Genomic DNA, 19488 nt, shown 5'->3' on the forward strand with positions numbered 1-19488 from the left:
TCAAGGAGTATAGTTGTTTCCTTGTATTGCTCGCATGAGTAAATACCCAAAATTGCTCCAGCTTTGTTTCAAAGTTTTATAAAACTTTTCTCTTCTTGCAATTGTGTCCTTTTGGAACCCCTTCCACCCACACTGTACTCCAAGATAATTCCTTAGCACAAACTTCACCTCTGGCTCATTGGTTAATAATGGGGGCGGAGATTAAATTAAACTACATAATGTCGAACAGGAGCTGGGGAACAGCTTAAGGCCGGCCTGACAACTCACTGGCACCGAGCTCCAAAAATGAGATCCAGATGATGTGGAGAAATTTAACAAGGTAATAATTCATCATGCGGGGGACAAAGCACATATTCAGCCGTGGTCATTGTGATCTGGTAAGAAAAGCCACAAGGGCTTGTACCGTGGAGGAGTCCGTGACGGTTACAAAGCTGCTATTTTAGGAGGAGGAGGTCTGATTCTTTTTCATCTATTCAGAAAACTTGAAATATATAATTAGGTCTGAGAAGTTTTGGAAAATGTTTGTCTTACTTCTTTATTGAACAAGTTATGGCTTCTCCTTGAAGCAATAAATACCACAAGCTGTGTCACAGGAGGATTTGAGTCGGAACAGGTATCACAGAAGACAGTAAAAGATGATACTAGGCCCTCATTGGTCAATATCAGTTAGGGATGGCACGATATCACGTTGTGATACTGATATCGATGTCACAACCTTGAGTATCTATCAGTACCAACTGATTTTCATTTCAAGCTACTTCAAAGACATGAATTCTCCAACTGTCACACATTCCTGCTCTGGTTAAGAAGAAATAAAGAGCCATACACATGAGTTGTTTGGCTTGTGAAGATGTGATATACATGCATAGGATTTTGGGTGGTGTCAAATTTAAAAATTGTTCTCTTTCGGATATCAATCCAGTGATTTTCGACGACTATCGGACAAATACAGATACTCGGTATCTTATCCAATCCAATTTTATTTATTACAGCACAACAGGGTTGCACAAAAGTGTTCTACAGTCTAACATCTGTACGCACATAAAATACTGTAGACGCAAAACATACAATAAAACACAAACATGACAACGACAACACAAATAAAAGTTAAACTCATTGTGGTAAAAGCTATTGACAACAAATGTGTCTTCAAAAGAGACAAAAAAAGTGGAGAAAATCTTCCCAAATGTATCAATAATCAATTAATAGTTATTAGATGTTTGATTGGTTGAGCCAATTAACTTGATAAATATGGCTAAATAACTAAAACTTTCTTCTTGATGACCCGTTATATATATTTAATATTGAGTTTGCACATTGTTTCTTTATTGAAAATAAAATATTTAATTGCGCTGTAGTGCAGACTGTAGACTGACATTGTTATACATTACATATTATATTCAATAATAATAGTTCATTTCTGATCTTTTAAAACTGAGCATCCTCCATAGAAAACTTTGTTTCAGGGCAGTTTGGAATCAGGAACTGCTAATTTTCCAGTTCCCAGTTGTCCCTTAATTATGCTGACATTAGACTAATACAAGTTGCATTAAATGTCAAAGCTAAAGTGTAAATTACAGTAGTATTACTGAAAGGCAGCATTAGTATTGATAAAAAAATTCAAACAATAGGCATCCAAATCTGGGCCGGAGCATCGATAGCCATATGCTTGTTTTATAGAGCCGAGTGTAAATACATGGACTGATATACTGGGATGTGCAAATGGAAGCAAATTTAATTTTAGCAAACGGGGCGAATCCGCCGCATCTCCGGGGACAGGAAGCTTTTTATGATCCCTGATAAAGTTTTGCCTCACAAAACATTTTAATTGAAACCAAGAGGAGAAAAAAAAAAGCATTTCAGGTACGGAAACTCGAAATGAAATATGAGCATTGCATAATCAATTCCGGTTATAAACGTTGGTGGTTTAATGTCATTTACGAGAACGTGGGCAATGCATAGGTTTATTAAATGAATCAATCAGCTCTGACACTGTATCACAATCACTCAGCTTCTGCATAAAGAGACAAATTACGCGTGAGGAGCACAGACTGTATTTATGGAGCTGAGCCGACAGCGGGGAGAATGTGGAGCTTCCTCAGTGAAATATCACTTGTGACTCGAGGTTGTTGCACCACAATGGAAAGCTGTTACCGCAGAGTCTGCCCTTCAGTTACCTACTCAAAGTTTACAGGCATTCCAAAAGAGCCTCTTTATGTAGTCACTGAACGTCCACTTATTTACACTCACACTGGTTATTCTGTCCATTCATCTAGGGAACTGGTTCACTAAATAGTTAAGGGCATGTTTGAATTAAAAACAAACAAACAAACACGTTACACAATATAAGATTCTGTTTCTCTGAATGAGTCTTTTCCCGGCTCCAAATTTCATTTTTGAAAGAAATCAGTTTCTCAAAGACTTGATTTAAAACGGTTTGACAACACAAGCGAACAAGCCAATGAGTGTCATCACGTAAATTATCTGTCGTGTGTGTTTGGCAATGGCAATACCACGTTTTTTCCAAAAACGAGCCCCGCCCACTGAAATCCAAGAGCAAGCAAGGCGAGGCCAACTCAACGCCCAAATTCCTGGATCCACCCTTTTGTCCAGGCTCTACATGGGATTATCTCTTCCCTTGGAACAAAGGCACAATAAAGTCACCAAACAATGAACTCTTGTACATTGTTGTTGAAGTTTCCATCTTGATTTTGTCAGCAATTTGTAAAATATGTTTTAAGAAATCACTGCACATAGCGATGAAAAACACTCAGGGATGGGTCTCGCAATGATTGTATCGATACAGCTTAGAGATACCAATACTGATAGATACTCGATGCTTGGGATGTGTTGACACTGAGGTGTGGATGAGAGCTGTTAGCTTATTAAGTCACTCACTCTTCAGCTGTGCTACATGTTAGCTTTGCTGGAGTTGCCAGAAATTTTTACCAACTCATTTTCAAAACGTTTCCACAATATTTCACCCAATTTCAATGTTTAAAACTATATATTATTGCTCTTACTTTGATGTGCTAGCATAACATGAGTTTTCATGCAGCTTGAAGTCTTATATCACAAATTTAAAACTCCCAAAATGTTCTATTCATTTCAAATCATTTCCAGGCCCCCAAAAAGGGTTTTTTTCTAATTTCAAAACTAAAGAGTTACCAACACAGCATCGTAAACCGAAGTTAGAACTGACCCAACATAAATATTCTTTGTTATATGGAGCAAACCAATGAAGAAAAAATTCACATTTAAGAAGCTGAAACAATCGTAAATCTTCTTCTTCTTTAATCTTTAATTACGAAGAAACTGTCAAAGCGATGAATCCATTATCAAAATAGTTAACGATTAACTTAGTAATCGATTAATAATAAATTAATTGAGTAATCGTCTCAGCTCTACATCATTTTGTCCAGACACGATGCTTTGGTAATTAAAAATATCATAAAACAGATTCTCAATCCCAAATCCTTTCGATTTTCGAATTTCGATTACCTGGATAATAAAAAACATTGGAAGTTGTATTTTTCATAACTTTAGCAATATTTAGCAAAAACCGTTATGTTATGTTACGCTATGCAATGATAACAGATGTAAGTAACAAATTTGTGACATTTTTTGATAACGTAAATTCACAAATCAAAGTCAATTATGTAATTGTGTACAAAAAACTTGCATAACAATTCATTTAATCAGGATTATTTTGACAGAAAACGTTCCTATTTGTCACATGTCTACCACCCAGACAGCGTGTTATAGCCCACTTCCCTCTGGCAACTGTGCTAAAACAAAACCCACCGTGTTCAGACTCAGCTGCTTACACTAATGAAAAAAAACCAAGGCGAGAGCTGTTCAGTTGGACACCAATTGTGCTTCGTCAGTGTCAAAACAAGATTTGGAGCAGACTGCGCTCGTGTAATCATTTTCTCTGGCCCCTTTCTCTTCAAGTGTTTGGGTTAAGAAAACTAATTTTGTGATACTGTTTGACAAAGCATATCCAAATTGTGGTTGATTCTCTGCCAGAGTTGTTGGCTGAGGAGATAAACATTGTTGGCTGCCAAACGTTTGAGAACGATCCGTGGCCACTTGTAAAGTCTCACCCAGGGAAACCAGAATTTAGCTTTATCGTCAACGAGCGCAAGCATTTCAGCACATGCTACGGTCTCTCAATGCACAAAATCATTAATAGTATGTCTAATATATGAAAATGTCTTTCTATAAAATACTCAGCGATGTTTAATTCTGAAAACTTCTAACTACTCTGTGAAGTTGCCGTGCACCGGGGGAAACATATTAGCAACGGAAACTGGCTTCATTACATAATAATCCGAGTCAGGCTGATATTATCATCATACATCATGTTTCATAGGAGTTGGAAAGGGGCCGTGACAAGGCCCCGGGGCCAAGCTGTCTTATTTAGTCATGGAAATGGGTCTGCTGGAGGAGCAGTCATCTAAAACCTATTTACCCGTCTGTGGCACAGACACGAGGGATGGATAGAGTGAGAGAAACAGAGAGAGAGAGAGAAAAACTAACATGGAGGGGGAGTTTAACAGGCTAATCTCATGATTAGTATTCACTCTGCCGAGTTTCTCCGTCTCCGTACATTTATGTACGATAAATACTCGTGATGAAACAGCGGAGGAGAAATTGAATTTGCACAAAGTTGATTGAATCCCCTCATTAAATATAGGATGGTGGTCATTAGAATGAGCCAGTAAATCTTCTACAATGTATAATAAAAGATACACAGTTTTTTCACCCCCTTCACAAGGTTTCCAACCTCGAGTCAAAAGTTGTGTGTGCTTTCGAATCAAGGAAGAAGGGAATTGGAGCTGAATGAATCGATTACTAATGACGCTTTTCCCTTATACAGTTCTAGCACTACTTGTTATCAGGCTAGTGACTTGTAAAGCAGTTGTTTTCGGTGTAACTGGATCATTAGAATCGGTTGATCAAAAAGATTTGTTCACAGAATCGTTCAGTACTTCCTGCATGACCGGAGCACAGACTCCGTGTGACACAGTCACTGAACTGAAATACCACTGCGCGGGTTGTGATTTGGCTCACAATTGCCGTCTTTCAGCAGTGCTGTCGCTAAATACACCAGACTCTGTTAAATATTGAAATTTTAGACATTTCCTTTTCTAAATGTTGGAGATGAAGTCTTTTTAACCGATCTAAAGTTCGACACTGTTTGCTTTGATTCTTGTGTCGTGTTCATTACTCTTCCAGTGAAGACACTCTGACCAATCAGTGGCCGGCAGTCTGTTGACGTCACATTTTAGTATCGGCTCAGCTCGATTGGAACCTCACTGGAGCAAGTACTAAAAAAGTACCACGCACCAGGTACTATCACTAATAGAAAAGCAGAAAAAAATTAGTAAGTGGCATTGAGTAGTGCTAGAAGTGTATAATGGAAAAGCGTCATTACTTTGAATTCTCAGATTGTTCAGATTCTTAAATCTGAGTATTATATAGTATAGTAGTAGTATAATAATAAAAAATATTACCACCTCTACTTCACCCCTACTCTCTTTTTCTCTACCCTCTATCACCCAATTTTCCTTTCACCACAACCAGCCTAGGCAGATTCCCGAGCTCTGGTTCTGTTGAAAGTTATCTTCCTGTTAAAAGGTTCATTGTGTGAACTGTGTGTTCACTGTGTGAACTGGGTTTTCTCTTATCTCTATAATACTGTAAGGTCTCTGCCTTACCATGTAAAGAGCCTTGAGATTTGATTTGGGGCTATACAAATAAAATTTGATTTGATAAAAATAAATGATTTTCGTTAAAAATACATAACTTTGTTTTTGGGAATGTCATCATTTTGAGGTTTGCTGATGCTGATCAACATGTGTTGTATATTTCTTTGACATTTTATGGCGCAATTAATCGATCAATTGACAAAATAATTGACAGATTCAAACGAAAATAATCATTAGTTGCACATTTGCTTTGAATAGGACATCTCAAAGCCATCAAGGTCTTTGTGAATGTTACACTCGGGATGGGCAATTCTGGCAAATACACTATTCAAATATTCAGTATTATCCATCAAATATTTGAATATTCAGTGCAAAAGAGCTAGTCAAAGTAATGCAGGGTTCACATTGTGTTGAGCGAAGGGGAGCGGCTAACGAGATGCATTCAATGGCCGTGTTAAATTTCATCATCTCTAAACACACGAAGTACACAAACTAAACACTTGCTGCTGCTGTTGCTGCTGCTGCCACCTTACAGTAATAGATGCAATTCAAATTATGTAGTCATTGGTGTAGAGAGATTTGTTTTACTAAACGCAATCATTGATACAACGTTTGCTTTGTATCGAATATAATGTGAATAGTCACAGCAACTGATTGACTTTTATTATCAAGTGAATAATTGAATACTAAAGCCCATCCCTTCATTACACATATTATTGTTATTTTGATACACAGTTTGGATTCGCTGTCGATTTTAATCTCCAACATAAACGGGGGGGAGTAACCTGTTTAATATACCAGAGTGTCCTAGAAATCGATTTTTTTTAACAAGGTAAGTTAAAGTATATTGATTCACATTAAAGCAGCTGACTGTCAGCAGCAGAAATCATATTTTATTTCTATATACTATATACGTATATATATAAAAAAAACAGATAAAAAAATCAAGATTGTGGCTTCAAACTTCAACATGAAAGCATAAATATGTGAATGTGGCCAGCATGTGATAAAAATGTCAACAAGTCAATGTCAAGCTAACCGCATAAATAAGCCTCTGCTCCACCGATGATGAAAGTACACACTTTGCCATTAGCATTTCGCTGCTACAGAGGCAGATTTGTTTTCCCCTCAAGAGTCCAGAAGAGCAGAGATAAAGGAAGAGACAGGGGTTTGTCGATTTGCCAAACACATGTTGGCTGGACGCGTTTGCCGACGCGTCAGCTGTAACTGACTGTTATTGGATGCCTTTATAGGTCAGTGTTGTGTTGACAGCATTTTTTTTATTGCTCATAAAACAAGAATTAAAAAAAAAAATAGACAGGATATTTCCCGTTTCATTTCCTCTCCTTTCTTAATGAATTTGAATTTACTTCATATTGAACATGTGTGTTACTGTTAATAGAAAGTAGTAGGGGAAAAATAATATTATTAATATGTTTCTCTTCTGATGAGGAATGAAAAACATTTGGAGGCTTTGATATGGAACTGATGCTTTTAAAACGTGTCAAATACATCCATTCTGTCATGTTTGTTTATTTAACGGCCAGTTACTATAAATTAGCCTTATTTGTGAGTTAATCGCTTTAGTGTTTTGAAGACCTATTTCAAATATATATCATAAAGAGCTGTGACTGATAATTATTTTCATAATACATTTTTTTGAAGCACTTATTTGGTCTGTGGTTAAGTTGATCAGTGTTTAACAAACCCGGACATGATGCTGTTCTCAAATGTCTTGTTTTATCTACAAATCAAAAACGATTCAGTTTTGATTTGTTGATTTATGGAGCAACAGGAACACTCAACTGCCCTAATTCAATATTTGGTTTATACATTCATTTATTGAATGTGTACTGTATATAAAATGTAGATTGGAGAGACAGACTATTTGTGTTGTTCAATAACTGGTTCCTGAGGTTAAGCAATTTTTTTGTATCGTTTGTATTACATTGTATCAGATGGAGTAGAAATAAAATCACATATGAACATGATGAATAAAACCAAATTACAACATTATAAACTGTCCAGGGGTGTCACACGCAAATGTCCCAATCTGTCCACTAGGGCGCCAGTCGAGTGAAAAAAAAAAAGTCCAACTTGTTTTGGAAGGGGTGGGCAATATGAGCTTAAAATTACTGTATATCACAACATTACATGACATGGCAATAAAAATATTATGATTAGAGATATTTCTCAGAATTTCAAAATAAAAGTACCTGTTATGGTGACCGCTATGGAGCGATTCAGATGTTGGCAAAGACGCCATCCTTGCCAACTTCGGGCAGACTCAGCTGAGTTCAACCAGGTGGCAGGAAGACAACAACAACTACAACAACTTAGATTAGATAAAAACCACAGGTACAGCGTACGTGACTTTCACCTTGGTGTCGAGAGAGCGGTCTTATTAACAGTCCAGACACAGGGCGACTCTCTCACACATGAGGGCCGGCTTGTCTTATTCAAGAGCTCGCAACAGCACAGCATTTACACCGTCACATATACACCAACCACCTACTACACACAAACACACACACACCAGGGGCGGGAAAACAAATAATCTCACCATACGGATTTAATTAGGTCAAGAAGAGAAGGAAAGAGATCTGAACAAATTAAAAATCCAATTCCCTATCTTATTAATCCAGTCAGTCAGAATAAATAAGTATTAATTATTGGTACAAACACATAATAGCACCTGCAGAGGAAAACACGCATAACGTTAATTAATCTGAGGTTGTGACAGAAATGTGTTTGTTTTTTAAATATTAACTGCAGTCGCTCTCTTCATCCTTTCACACAATTAAGATTAAATATGACCGTGGTGTTTTACAGGGCTTACTGACTTGTATTGATCCTCTGCTGCTGGCAAATGTGCCGTCGTGGCAGAGCCGCGTGGTCGCCCGCTTTAGCTCCGTGTCCGGCTTTTAAACCGACAAAGCCTCGGCCAACGAAAGCATCAAACAGTTCCCACAGTATTCGCAGTATCTCTGGGATTGAAAGAGCAGGAGCCGCTGCCGTGTGGGGCGACTGGTGTGAACGAAAGTGTGCGTGAGAGACGTAGGTTTTTTTTTCAGGAAACGAATGTGAGAAACGGAGACGGCGGCGACAGAAAGAATAAGACGCCCGTACATCACAGCACTCATCAGCGCCGCGGACACAGCAAGGACCAGTGAGCCTCGCAAACGGAATAGAAATATATGATAAAGCTGACATTTAGAGGCAGCCATAGATGGATGACTAAGTGACAGCCAATTTGGCTGCTAATCTAAAGGCCAAGGCTGCTGGTGGCAGGGACAAGAGATCAATCCCCTTGTGTGTGAGAGTGAGTGAGTGAGTGTGTGTGTGTGTGTGTGTGTGTGTGTGTGTTCTCGCTCTCTCTCTCACTCACCAAATAGATTGCTGGAGTGGCCTTGCTTGGAGACGGGCCGGAGCTCATTGGAACCCCAGGCGTAGTGCCGGTAGCTGTCCCACGCATGCTTCATCATCTGACAGGGAAGAAGAGAGTAGGGGGGAGGGAGGGGATGAGATGAGAGAGGGAAAGAAAAAATAAAGAGAGTTAAAGATGACAATCTTTTATTTTCGCCGCCGCAGCACAGCAGTTGTGAGTCATTTTGAATCTCATATGATAGAAAAGGGCACGAAACAGAATTCCTACTGCTTTATTCTCCACATTAGGGTCATCGGGGAGGAAGCTAGAGTCAATCCCAGCTGATATAGGGCGAAAGGCGAGGGACAACATGGACAGAGACGCTCACGATCAATTTAGTGTGTCCAATTAACCTAACCCCTATACCAGTGGTCAGCAATTGGTGGCTCGTGGGCCAAAACTGGCCCTTCCGGCATCAGCATCTGGTCCCAGAAGATGACAAGCCTTATGTTCACAAAAAAGTAGATTTTCTTATCAAGTTCAGAGCTTTTATTCTGAAAAAAAAAAAATAGAAGTTATCCAAATAGATTCTGTTGGTAGAATTGACAGTTAACCTAAACTAAATGCTTGGTTTAACAGCCAGGTTTGGGGAGTAAACCTTAAATCAACATATCGCATATGTTGGACTCAAAGAAGAAGAAGCAGCAGTAATTCTTAATACTGAAAAGACGCACAGTAAATATTAACAGCGTCATGTGTCTCACACATATTTGTCTTCATAACAACCTGCTGGTTAAAGACAACGTGCACATTACTGTTAGCTTCAGACAGCTAACGTGGGTTTCTGTTTGCGGCTGAAGACGTTGTGAGACACTTTTTGTGGCCATGTTTTGGCCCAAATATTCAATTGCTTTAAAAGAAAATTGGCCCTCAACCGCATTTACTTGCTGCTCCCTGCCCCGTTACTGTGGGAGGAAGCAGAGAACGCCACACAAAAAGGCCCTCAGTCTAATCGGGATTCAAACTGGTGACTTTCTTGGTGCGAGGCAACAATGCCAGCCACAACACCCCAGAATTTCCCCAACAATAGTCTTTTTCATCCTTCAAAGGTTTTCTGTAAATACACACAACCCAACACAAAATGCTGTAGAATATATTCCAGACCTGTAAGTGGCGCCGTAACTACACCAATAACTGTAGAAGAAGAAGATGTGGTGCATAGTTTGCGCGCTGTGTGCAAAGTCCAAACACAAGAAAAAGAAGACAACAATTATGACGAGGCTATGACGTCATCAAAAAGAAGTTCTGGTGAACGTTTGTATGGAATTCCAAAGTTTTCCCTTAAGATGTTTTTGAGATATTAACATAAACACAGTGATTCCCAAACAAACGTGTGGTTTATCAATTCAAAATAACGGCTGAAAGTGTGTTGCTACATAAAAAGTGTGGCAAACACACTGCGACTCATTTATTGATTCGCCAACTATTCTGATAATCCATCAGCTTCTTACATGTGAAGACTTTCTGGTTTGTTTTGTCACCGAATGCAAAGACATCGGAATATCCTCACGTCTGTGAACGAAATGATTTTGGTTTGAAGGCAAAACCGAACATTTCAGGTTGGAGACAAAACATGGACTTCATTAATAAGATTTGCAGCCTACGGCCACATCTGTCTCTGGCACAAATGTATTACTAAAAGAGAGAAGAAATAAAATAAACACATCCGTCTCATTATTATAGTATTATAGACAGTTGCAGATACAAATGTGTTCGCCATGACCGGCAGTGTTGTCTTCGCGATGTTATTCCGTACATCAGGTGCCAAATGACCTTTGCAAAATGTCTGTCAGACAATTATGATGATGATCGATCACCTCGTCTCGGCTGATCAAAACAAAACCTGCCGGTGAACGGACACACTGCGATCGCCCGGGGGAAGGGGAGGAGGGGGGGGTTCATCTCATTTTAATCTGGCATTGGCTGAAGACCAGTTTACTATAGTACCTCGTGAGTGTGGGCGGAGTCATCATAGCAAGGCAACACACAAAAACCGGTGACTAGCGACTTGTAAAGCAGTTGTTTTCAACGGAACTGAATCCGTAGAATCAGTCGATTCAAAAGGATTTAGTTCACAGAATCTCTCAGTACTTCCTGTCCCTGAACTGAAATACAGCTGAACGGGATGTGATTGGCCTCGCGATGTGCTGTTGCTAAATACACCAGACTCCTCCGTTAAGTATTGAGATTTTAGATATTTCCTTTGCTAAATGTTGGGAAGATGTTTAAGTCTTTTTTAACTGATCTACAGTTCAGCATTGATCCCTTTGATCCTTGTGACTCTTCAGTGACGACACCCAGTGGCCGGCAGTCTGTCGACGTCACATTTTAGTATCGGCTAAGCTCACTTGGAACCTCGTCAGAGCAGGTACTAAAAAAAGAAAAGAAACAGTCGCGCTGGAACTGGGTAGCGGAAAAGCACCAATGTGCTACTACGGTGTCAAAACATCTGGCGACAAATGGGGTTTTAGCCCCCAATAGCATTCATGCTATGATGCTCCAGCTATTATCAACTGTGCAATAGTGGGCGGGTGAATTCAAGAGGGGTAGGGAGAGTCTTGAAGATGACCCAAGGTCCGGACATCCTGCAGTGTTGACTACACAGTGATGGATGGCAGATGTTTGATGGTTCATCAGACACTCAATGCTATAATCATCTCCTGTAAAGGACTAGAGAACATTCAGCACAAGGAACTTAGCGTGTCGAAGGTTTCCGCACTGTGGATGCCATGATTTTTGACCCCTGATCAAAACCACACCAGGCTGGTCATGTCCAAGGAGAACTTGACATTTTGAAGCAGATCCAGCAGGTTTTTTTAACCCAGGATGAGTGTTTGGGCCACCACTTCAAGCCAGAGACAAATAGGCAGTGGAAATATCTGCTTTTATGACCATCAGGATGACCACTTCTATACCAAGGCCATCCAAGCAGACTGCAGCGGAGACTGTGTTGAAAAATAAACCACGTTTGGCCAAATGTCACCATTGCATCACGGTCAGCCTTTGAATTTTGTCAGCCCACCCTCGTACGGAGACAAAGCTTAAACACCTCTCACACAAGCAGTCAGTGAAGTGACTCGATTTTCTCCACATAAAGTTCCAAGAACAAAACACAAAAGCCAAGAAAATCTTCATGTGAGTGGTGGTTGGTTCACAGGGTTGGGAGAAAAATCAACTTTCTGATATTTCCATTTGCGTATTGAATAGAAACAGAAGTATAAGTTTAAGAAAGTAGGATTAAATAGCAGTTCACTTTTTGCCAGTGTCATGTGATTATTCTCCATCTTGTAAATATTTACCTGAGGCTTAACTTTGGCAAATCTCATCGCAATTACATATTTTATCCAGATCACTTAGCCCTAGTTTCTGTTTTGGTCACTGCAGTGAAGATACAAACACTCGTATTACACAGATACAAGTATTTATATCATACGTATTCAATCATAATAAACAGAGTTCTTACAGTACAGAATAATCCTTTGTTTCGCAAAGGATTACATAACATAATGTGGGATCAATATTCATGTAAATGACAAATTCCAGGCAATAATCTGTACATTCTGGCTTCAACACGTCGAAAAACCAATGAAGGGCTTTAAGATTAATCACATTTCAACTCTAATGACTTGCAGTTACACCACCAACCCCTAGGAGGCAGCTGCAAACGAGCTGATACCGTCATCCTGGTTCCCTATTTTTGGCTCACTTAACGGAAGATTTCTGACTGAAACTCTACACTGGATGATGAATTTTTATTTTATTTTTTTTTCTTAAAAAGGGCACATGTGCAGAGCAGGTGCACAGATGCTAATGAAAACACTCGAAAAAAGGAGGAACAATGAGGAGGAAATGTGCATGAATTACCTCATATTTCATGCTTTTCCCACAGAACAGACACTAATAGATTCCATTACGTCGGGGAATATGGCAGACAATAGTGCAGAGGGACAGCGAGGGGAGGCTTAATGAGCTCACTCACCTCTCAGTCACCATCTGCATCTCTCACTGTCGCACACACACACACACACACTCATTCCAAACGTACACTGCACATCACTCATTTCAAACTCTGATCACTCCAGTGTGGCGTTAACCTCCCCGCACACACGGGCCCTCTGAACACGGCGCGTTCATGCCCCACAAACACGGGGCGATAAAAAAGCCGCTTCATTTGCATAACATAGGCCGCACATCAAAGAGACAGCTAGCGATAGCTCCCCTCCACTTAAAACCACTAATTAAAGCCAGCGAGGCTGCTAATTACTGCCCCTGTATGGACGTCGCAGGAAGACAGCCACTCAAATTAGTCGCGTTCTGCCGCAGGTGCTGCGCGACAATTCCTACGCTGATCCCAGATATGTCCAAGGACGCCGAGCTAAAAATACTTAGTAATGAGTGATTTAAAATTGAAACAAATATGCTAGCTGGTGAGGTTATTGTTTCAGTTGTTATTGTTTTCAGTGTGTGAGTGCGGAGGGAAACCTGGATCAGGTTGACGATCCTGAATCGATTCACAAAAGTCCAAAATCCGATTATTTAAATGTTGAATAATGTAAACTCCACAGTGCAGCACGCCGCCACCTGTAAACTCTATAGCACAGTATTATTCACTGTAAAGTACAGTACTTTCATATTTTCCATAGAGTTTGTGATGTGTTTGCATGTCACTCTGTACACGCCAATGAACTACACATTAGTCAGGATTATTTCCTGTTGATCTAACCAGGGAAACAATGTCACCATTAAAAGTGTGTGTGTGTACACAAACTGTGACCTGTACCTTATTCCTGTTTGCATAATCACGTGCGTCTACGTTCTGTGCTGGTGCGCCAACCTGAACGTTGGCTGGCGTCAGGAGCAATAAAGGCTATTCAAATTTGATTTTGTAATTACATAGAAAAGTCTCTCCCTCCTGTCATCATGTAACCACAGCGACTGCAGTTATGGCACCGGGCAAACACTTCCTGAGACTGTTATTAGAAACAACAGTCAACAGTTCCAGGCGTTCTATAATCCGGCGTGTAAATAAAAGTCAGTCAGTCAGTCATCGTCTAACCGCTTTATCCTCCACCAGAGGGTCGCGGGGGGTGCTGTGCCAATCTCAGCTACATCGGGCGATAGGCGGGATACACCCTCGACAGTTCGCCAGTCCATCGCAGGGCCACACACAGCTAGAGACAAACAACCATTCACTCTCACACTCACTCCTACGGTCAATTTAGAGTGTCCAATTTACCTAATCCCCACGTAAATAAAAGTGTGGCTCGCAAAAAAAGCCCCAAACATGCCTGTGTGTTAATGCTCATGATCCCCGTGTGTTGTATCTAATTGGATTACCTGCTGGGGATTTTGTAGGTTGACCACTGTTATTAGGAGCCGATGACTACGAGCTATTTCAGACACACAATAGCTCGGTGCTAATTGGCTCCGTGTCTAAGACGCTGTGGTTTTCTAGGGCACGTTGATCTGATCTCGAGTACACACACAAACACACGCGCTGACGCAGACAGAGCGGCTGCGTGTGAGGTGTTAGCGTCACCTCCTTCACCTCTTCTATCACCCGCCTATACGCCACCTCTGCACCTATTGATCGACCTCAGACATGAACTAATAACTGTGCTTTAGGGATGCACGATATATCGGCATTAATATTGTTATCGGCCGATGTTCGTCATTTTTTAAACATCGGCATCGGTCCAAGGAGTAAAACTGCGCCGATTTTAACAACCGATGTTTATACCCGTCTAATTGCTGTTTTTGTATGTGTGTCGGGAAGGGGAGGCCATGCGGCATATGTTCGGGCATATGACAGCGTCAGTGACGCAAGCGCAGCACAAGGTGTGTGTGTGTGTTGAGGAGAGAGAATGTCAGCGGTGTGGGCGTTTTTTCAGGGTGTCGATAGAAGATACGCGAAAAGCATCATGCAACACCTGCAAAGTCCAGGTAATGCGCGGAGGGTTCCGCGTCAAGTCATTCAATACCACAAATTTGATTATGTCATTTGAAAAACCGCCACCCAGAAGTACACAAACAACGGCAGGAAGCTAACGCTAGTAACATTAGGCAGCAGACAAAAAAGAAAGCAGCGCAGCTGGGACTCGACCAAAGGAAGACAGTGGACAGGGCAATAACGATCAAGGTAATGGAAATGATTGCTCTTGACGACCAGCCGAGGGTTCCGACGGTTGATAGCGCATATTGAACCCCGCAACAACCTCCCAAGTCGGCGCTACTTTTCCGATGTTTTGCAATTGAATAAATATCTGGTTGCCATGAATACTGGCAAGTTTGATAAAGTATTTTAACATGTTTTTTTTATTATGGCAGCTCTTAGTAGAGCTTGTCAGGTATTGTTTGTCATATTTGTTGTGTAGTTTTATTGTGAAGGGAAGTGGCGCGGTTGTTGTTGCCGAAAGGAAGGGTTGTTGTTTATTTACGTACCCAGTATAGACGCCCTTATCTCGGTTACAGTAACTTTGGCAGGGTATTATTTTTATTTATGTTCATGTTTCTAATTTATGATCCAAACTTTCTCACAGGAGTTTAGTGAGTTGAGGGAGTTAAACTGTACTTTAATTTAGTTACACACTTGCTACAAGTGGTAAAGGTTTCTAAAAACCTTTACTTGTAGTTGGTTACTTGTGTCTTATGTGACCTTGTTATTTGGAGGTAAAACATGTTTTGAAAATAAAGGAAGACATTCAAAAATTCAGCTTGCGTGATTTTCATTCTGTACAAACTTTTATCATCTCAGAAACCTTTTTTTTAAAACATAGATCAATATCGGTAGATATCGGTTATCGGCCATAGCAGTAATATTAATATCGGATATCGGTATCGGCGGAAATAGTCATATCGGTGCATCCCTACTGTGCTTGTCTGCAGATGTACAGGTGTGAGGGCGTCCAGAACCTACGGGGAGGGGGGGGGATTCACCTTGCCTGGGTGAATCCAGTGCAGAGTCTGCTTTTCAGCTTGAATATTTTCTGGTTTCTTTGTGCCACTGAATAAAAGGAAGTCATTGAAAGTGAATCATTCTGGTTTGTGGACAAATTTCAAGGTTTGGGGAAACGGTTTATCAACATTTTCCGACATTTTATGGACCAAACAACTTATCGATTAATCAAGAAAACACGTGACAGATTTCTTGCGGCATTAGTTATCAGTCCTTTTTGATTTGGTCATCTTGCTAAAAATATCAGATATTGCATATTTGCGATCTTTTGATAATTTGGCATTGATAAAACTTCATTTAAGTAAAATTTTCTTGACCCTTTTTAGATGATCTGTTTCTAGAGCTATTACTTTTGATCAATGGGTTATTAATCAATCACTTAATTTAAACAAGTTTTATGATTTTTCTGCTTCTTCAATGTGTTTTTTTTCTAGTTATTTGGTATTAAAACTGAATGACTTTGGTTTGTGGACCAAATAAGACATTTGAGGACATCATCATTTCTAGGTTTAGGGTTTTAGGGTGGCCCAAACGATTATTCGACAAATCCAGAAAAGGGCTACAACAGGGCTATTTAACATTTATTTTTTTACATTTTTATTAAAAAAAATACTGTATGTAATTGTGCTGTAGCACAGATATGAAGTGTCAATTAGCAAATTCGTTAACGTCAAACACATATATTGTATCTGCTTACATACAGTACTGAAGGAGCGCTACAGCAAAAACTTTTGTTTTATGACTTCAGGGGGAGCTGCATGATGGAGTGGAGCCCTTTCCAAGTTTAGCAGGCGCTAACTGGGCAGCATGATAAATAGCATTACACTGGTGGCATTAGGTTAAATGCAGCGTGTGTGTGTGTGTGTGTGTGTGCTGGCAGTACAACAATAAGGTGCGAGTGAGATGTAAGCGACAGCCGATGAGCACAGACGTTAGCGACGGTCCACCGAGGGGCTCCTCCGTTTTAAACGTCCCCCAAAATGAAAAGGTGGCATTGATCCACCAGCGTGCGTGTGTGTGTGTGTGCGCGTGCGCGCGCTTTACTTTACTGCCGCTAACACGCCGAGCGATGATGGCTAATCATTAACTGCTGTTCAAAGATCGCGGGGTTAATGACCCCGTTTGCTCCAGGGTGTCTCAAGTAATCTGTAATTGAGGGGAATGTGTGTAAAGCAGCAGGAAAAATGTGTGTGTGTGTGTGTGTGTGTGTGTGTGTGTGTGTGTGTTTTCCCACAGGAGCAAACTGAATGCCACGATCGTCTGTGGAGAAACATATGTGTGTTACACCTTTGTGTGTGAAAGGAGAGAGGAGAAAGGATGAGGTTGGTGAGGTGACAACATGGCTCCCGGGCTGATAAGGACATCAGTGAGTTAGCTGACATGTGGATCTCCCACACACACACACACACACACACACACAATCAACACATGTGTCTGCCAGAGAGAGAGAGAGAGAGAGAGAGAGAAAGAAAGAAAGAAAGAAAGAAAGAAAGAAAGAAGCGTCCTCCCCGGTGAGCATGTGGTGAAGAGCAGATGCTTCGCCGCGTCTCTCGCTGCCATTTCACTGAAGGTCACAGAGAAACTGACAAAAATCAGGACGAACAGACTAAATAAAAGTCCATAAAGTCTGTTTATAAAGTAAACACGGAATAATTAATAGGGAAAAAGTTCAACGGCAAACAAACCACAACAGATAAGAGACATGTTTACGTGGCCTGTGATGTTGATGGAAAAGACCGAAGAGGACGCTTGAGTCTGAGCGAACGAAATAGTTTTTCCCCTTTGAAGTTGAATCAGTTGCACGAACATGAAAAGGGAAGTCAATGAAAGAAAAAAAGAAGTCTAATCGGATTTATTGATTTGACTTTGAAGTGTGCGAGTGTTAGCTCTCCATCATGTTGGGGAGAAAAAAAACAAAGTTATAAAGAGAAGAAAGCAGCTATTGCTGACAAGTATTGTTTTGCTTTGATATTTAATGAGTAGATGCATTTTAATTTGAAAGCAGTAAACACATACTGGATGTGTGTTTTTCTGATTTTTCAGCTTCTTAAATGTGAATGTTTTCTGGTTTCTTTGCTCCACATCACAAAGAAATCATTCAAACTGAATCTGAGAGTCAGAATTTCCAGGTTCGGTGAACACTGATCAACATTTTTACGAAGCGAACAAGTACTTGATTAATCGAGATAATAATTAGTTACTGAACGCTATGGTATCAGTATTAGGACTGTTTTAGTACTCCAACAACAATAAACCTTAAGGAGAGAGGAAAGCAGATATTAGATATATAACTAAACTTTAAACTGTCGCGCAGTAATGGGGCCAACAAGTTCAACACAAAAAGAGTCAATATCAATAAGTGTGATAAATATCAACTGAAGATTTTTGCTCCAATGCGTTTAGGAAAAGGGAAACCTTTCACAACAGCGATAACAGGTGTTGTACTAAATGTTGACATTGTCAAAGAGAAATCAATGACAAAATCATTTCAATGGTCGATAATTATTAGCAATGTCAATGAGACTCTTTATTTAAACTGTGGAGCTGAACAAAGTTGTCTATTTTGGTACTTTTACATGAAAGAGTTCTAGCACGGCTCACCTGGACTCGACTCATTCGTGTTTTTTTTCTTTTCCATCAGTGATAGTACCTGGTACTTTTTTAGTGCCTGCTCTGGTGAGGTTCTAAGCGAGATTAGCCGATACTACAATGTGACGTCTACAGACTGCCGGCCACTGATTGGTCAGAGAGTGTCATCATTGGAAGAGTCATGAGTGCAACGTCTGACACAAGAATCAAACCTGACGTTTTTAAAAACTGGCAAGAGCCAATATCTTCATAATCTCGCTTTCGCTATTCCAATCCCTGCTGAGAATGACAAACGTGACAACAGATGCTTGCTACTCCACTAACTCCAGTCAGCTGTTAGCGCCACAAGAGCAGCTAAGTTCGCAGATTTGTTTTGTTACTTTTGTCATCCATGTTGTGGAACCAGAAACACGGATTTCCTGTTGCTTTGGTGTCATAACTTTTGCATTTTAGCTTATTTGGGTGCTCCATTTTGAAGCAAAAATAACAGTTGTGTTCTTCTCATGAGCAAAGAGGGCATGGATGCGCGCACAGTGCCCTCTGAGTAAGTACTTCAAACAGTCTGATGCGTATCTAGGCTCTAGCCACCAAAAGTAATTTTATTGCAGCGTTGCATGAGAATTTTATTGATATGTAGTACACTTTTTTATATATATATATATATATATATATATATATATATATATATATATATATATATATATATATATATATACATATATATATATATATATATATATATATATATATATATATATATATATATGTATATATAGATATACATACATACATACATACATACA

The 19488-nt window shown here is 40.0% G+C and overlaps 1 protein-coding gene across 1 annotated transcript in view; it reads right to left on the bottom strand.

The window, feature by feature from the left end:
* Positions 1–19488, bottom strand: part of man1a1 (mannosidase, alpha, class 1A, member 1) — a 124711-nt gene that overhangs the window by 75801 nt on the left and 29422 nt on the right. The window contains 1 exon segment of the mRNA XM_044049770.1: positions 9103–9199. Coding sequence (XP_043905705.1) covers positions 9103–9199 — 97 coding nt within the window.

This window comes from Solea senegalensis, linkage group LG17, assembly GCF_019176455.1.
Source record: "Solea senegalensis isolate Sse05_10M linkage group LG17, IFAPA_SoseM_1, whole genome shotgun sequence".
Classification (NCBI taxonomy): Eukaryota; Metazoa; Chordata; class Actinopteri; order Pleuronectiformes; family Soleidae; genus Solea; species Solea senegalensis.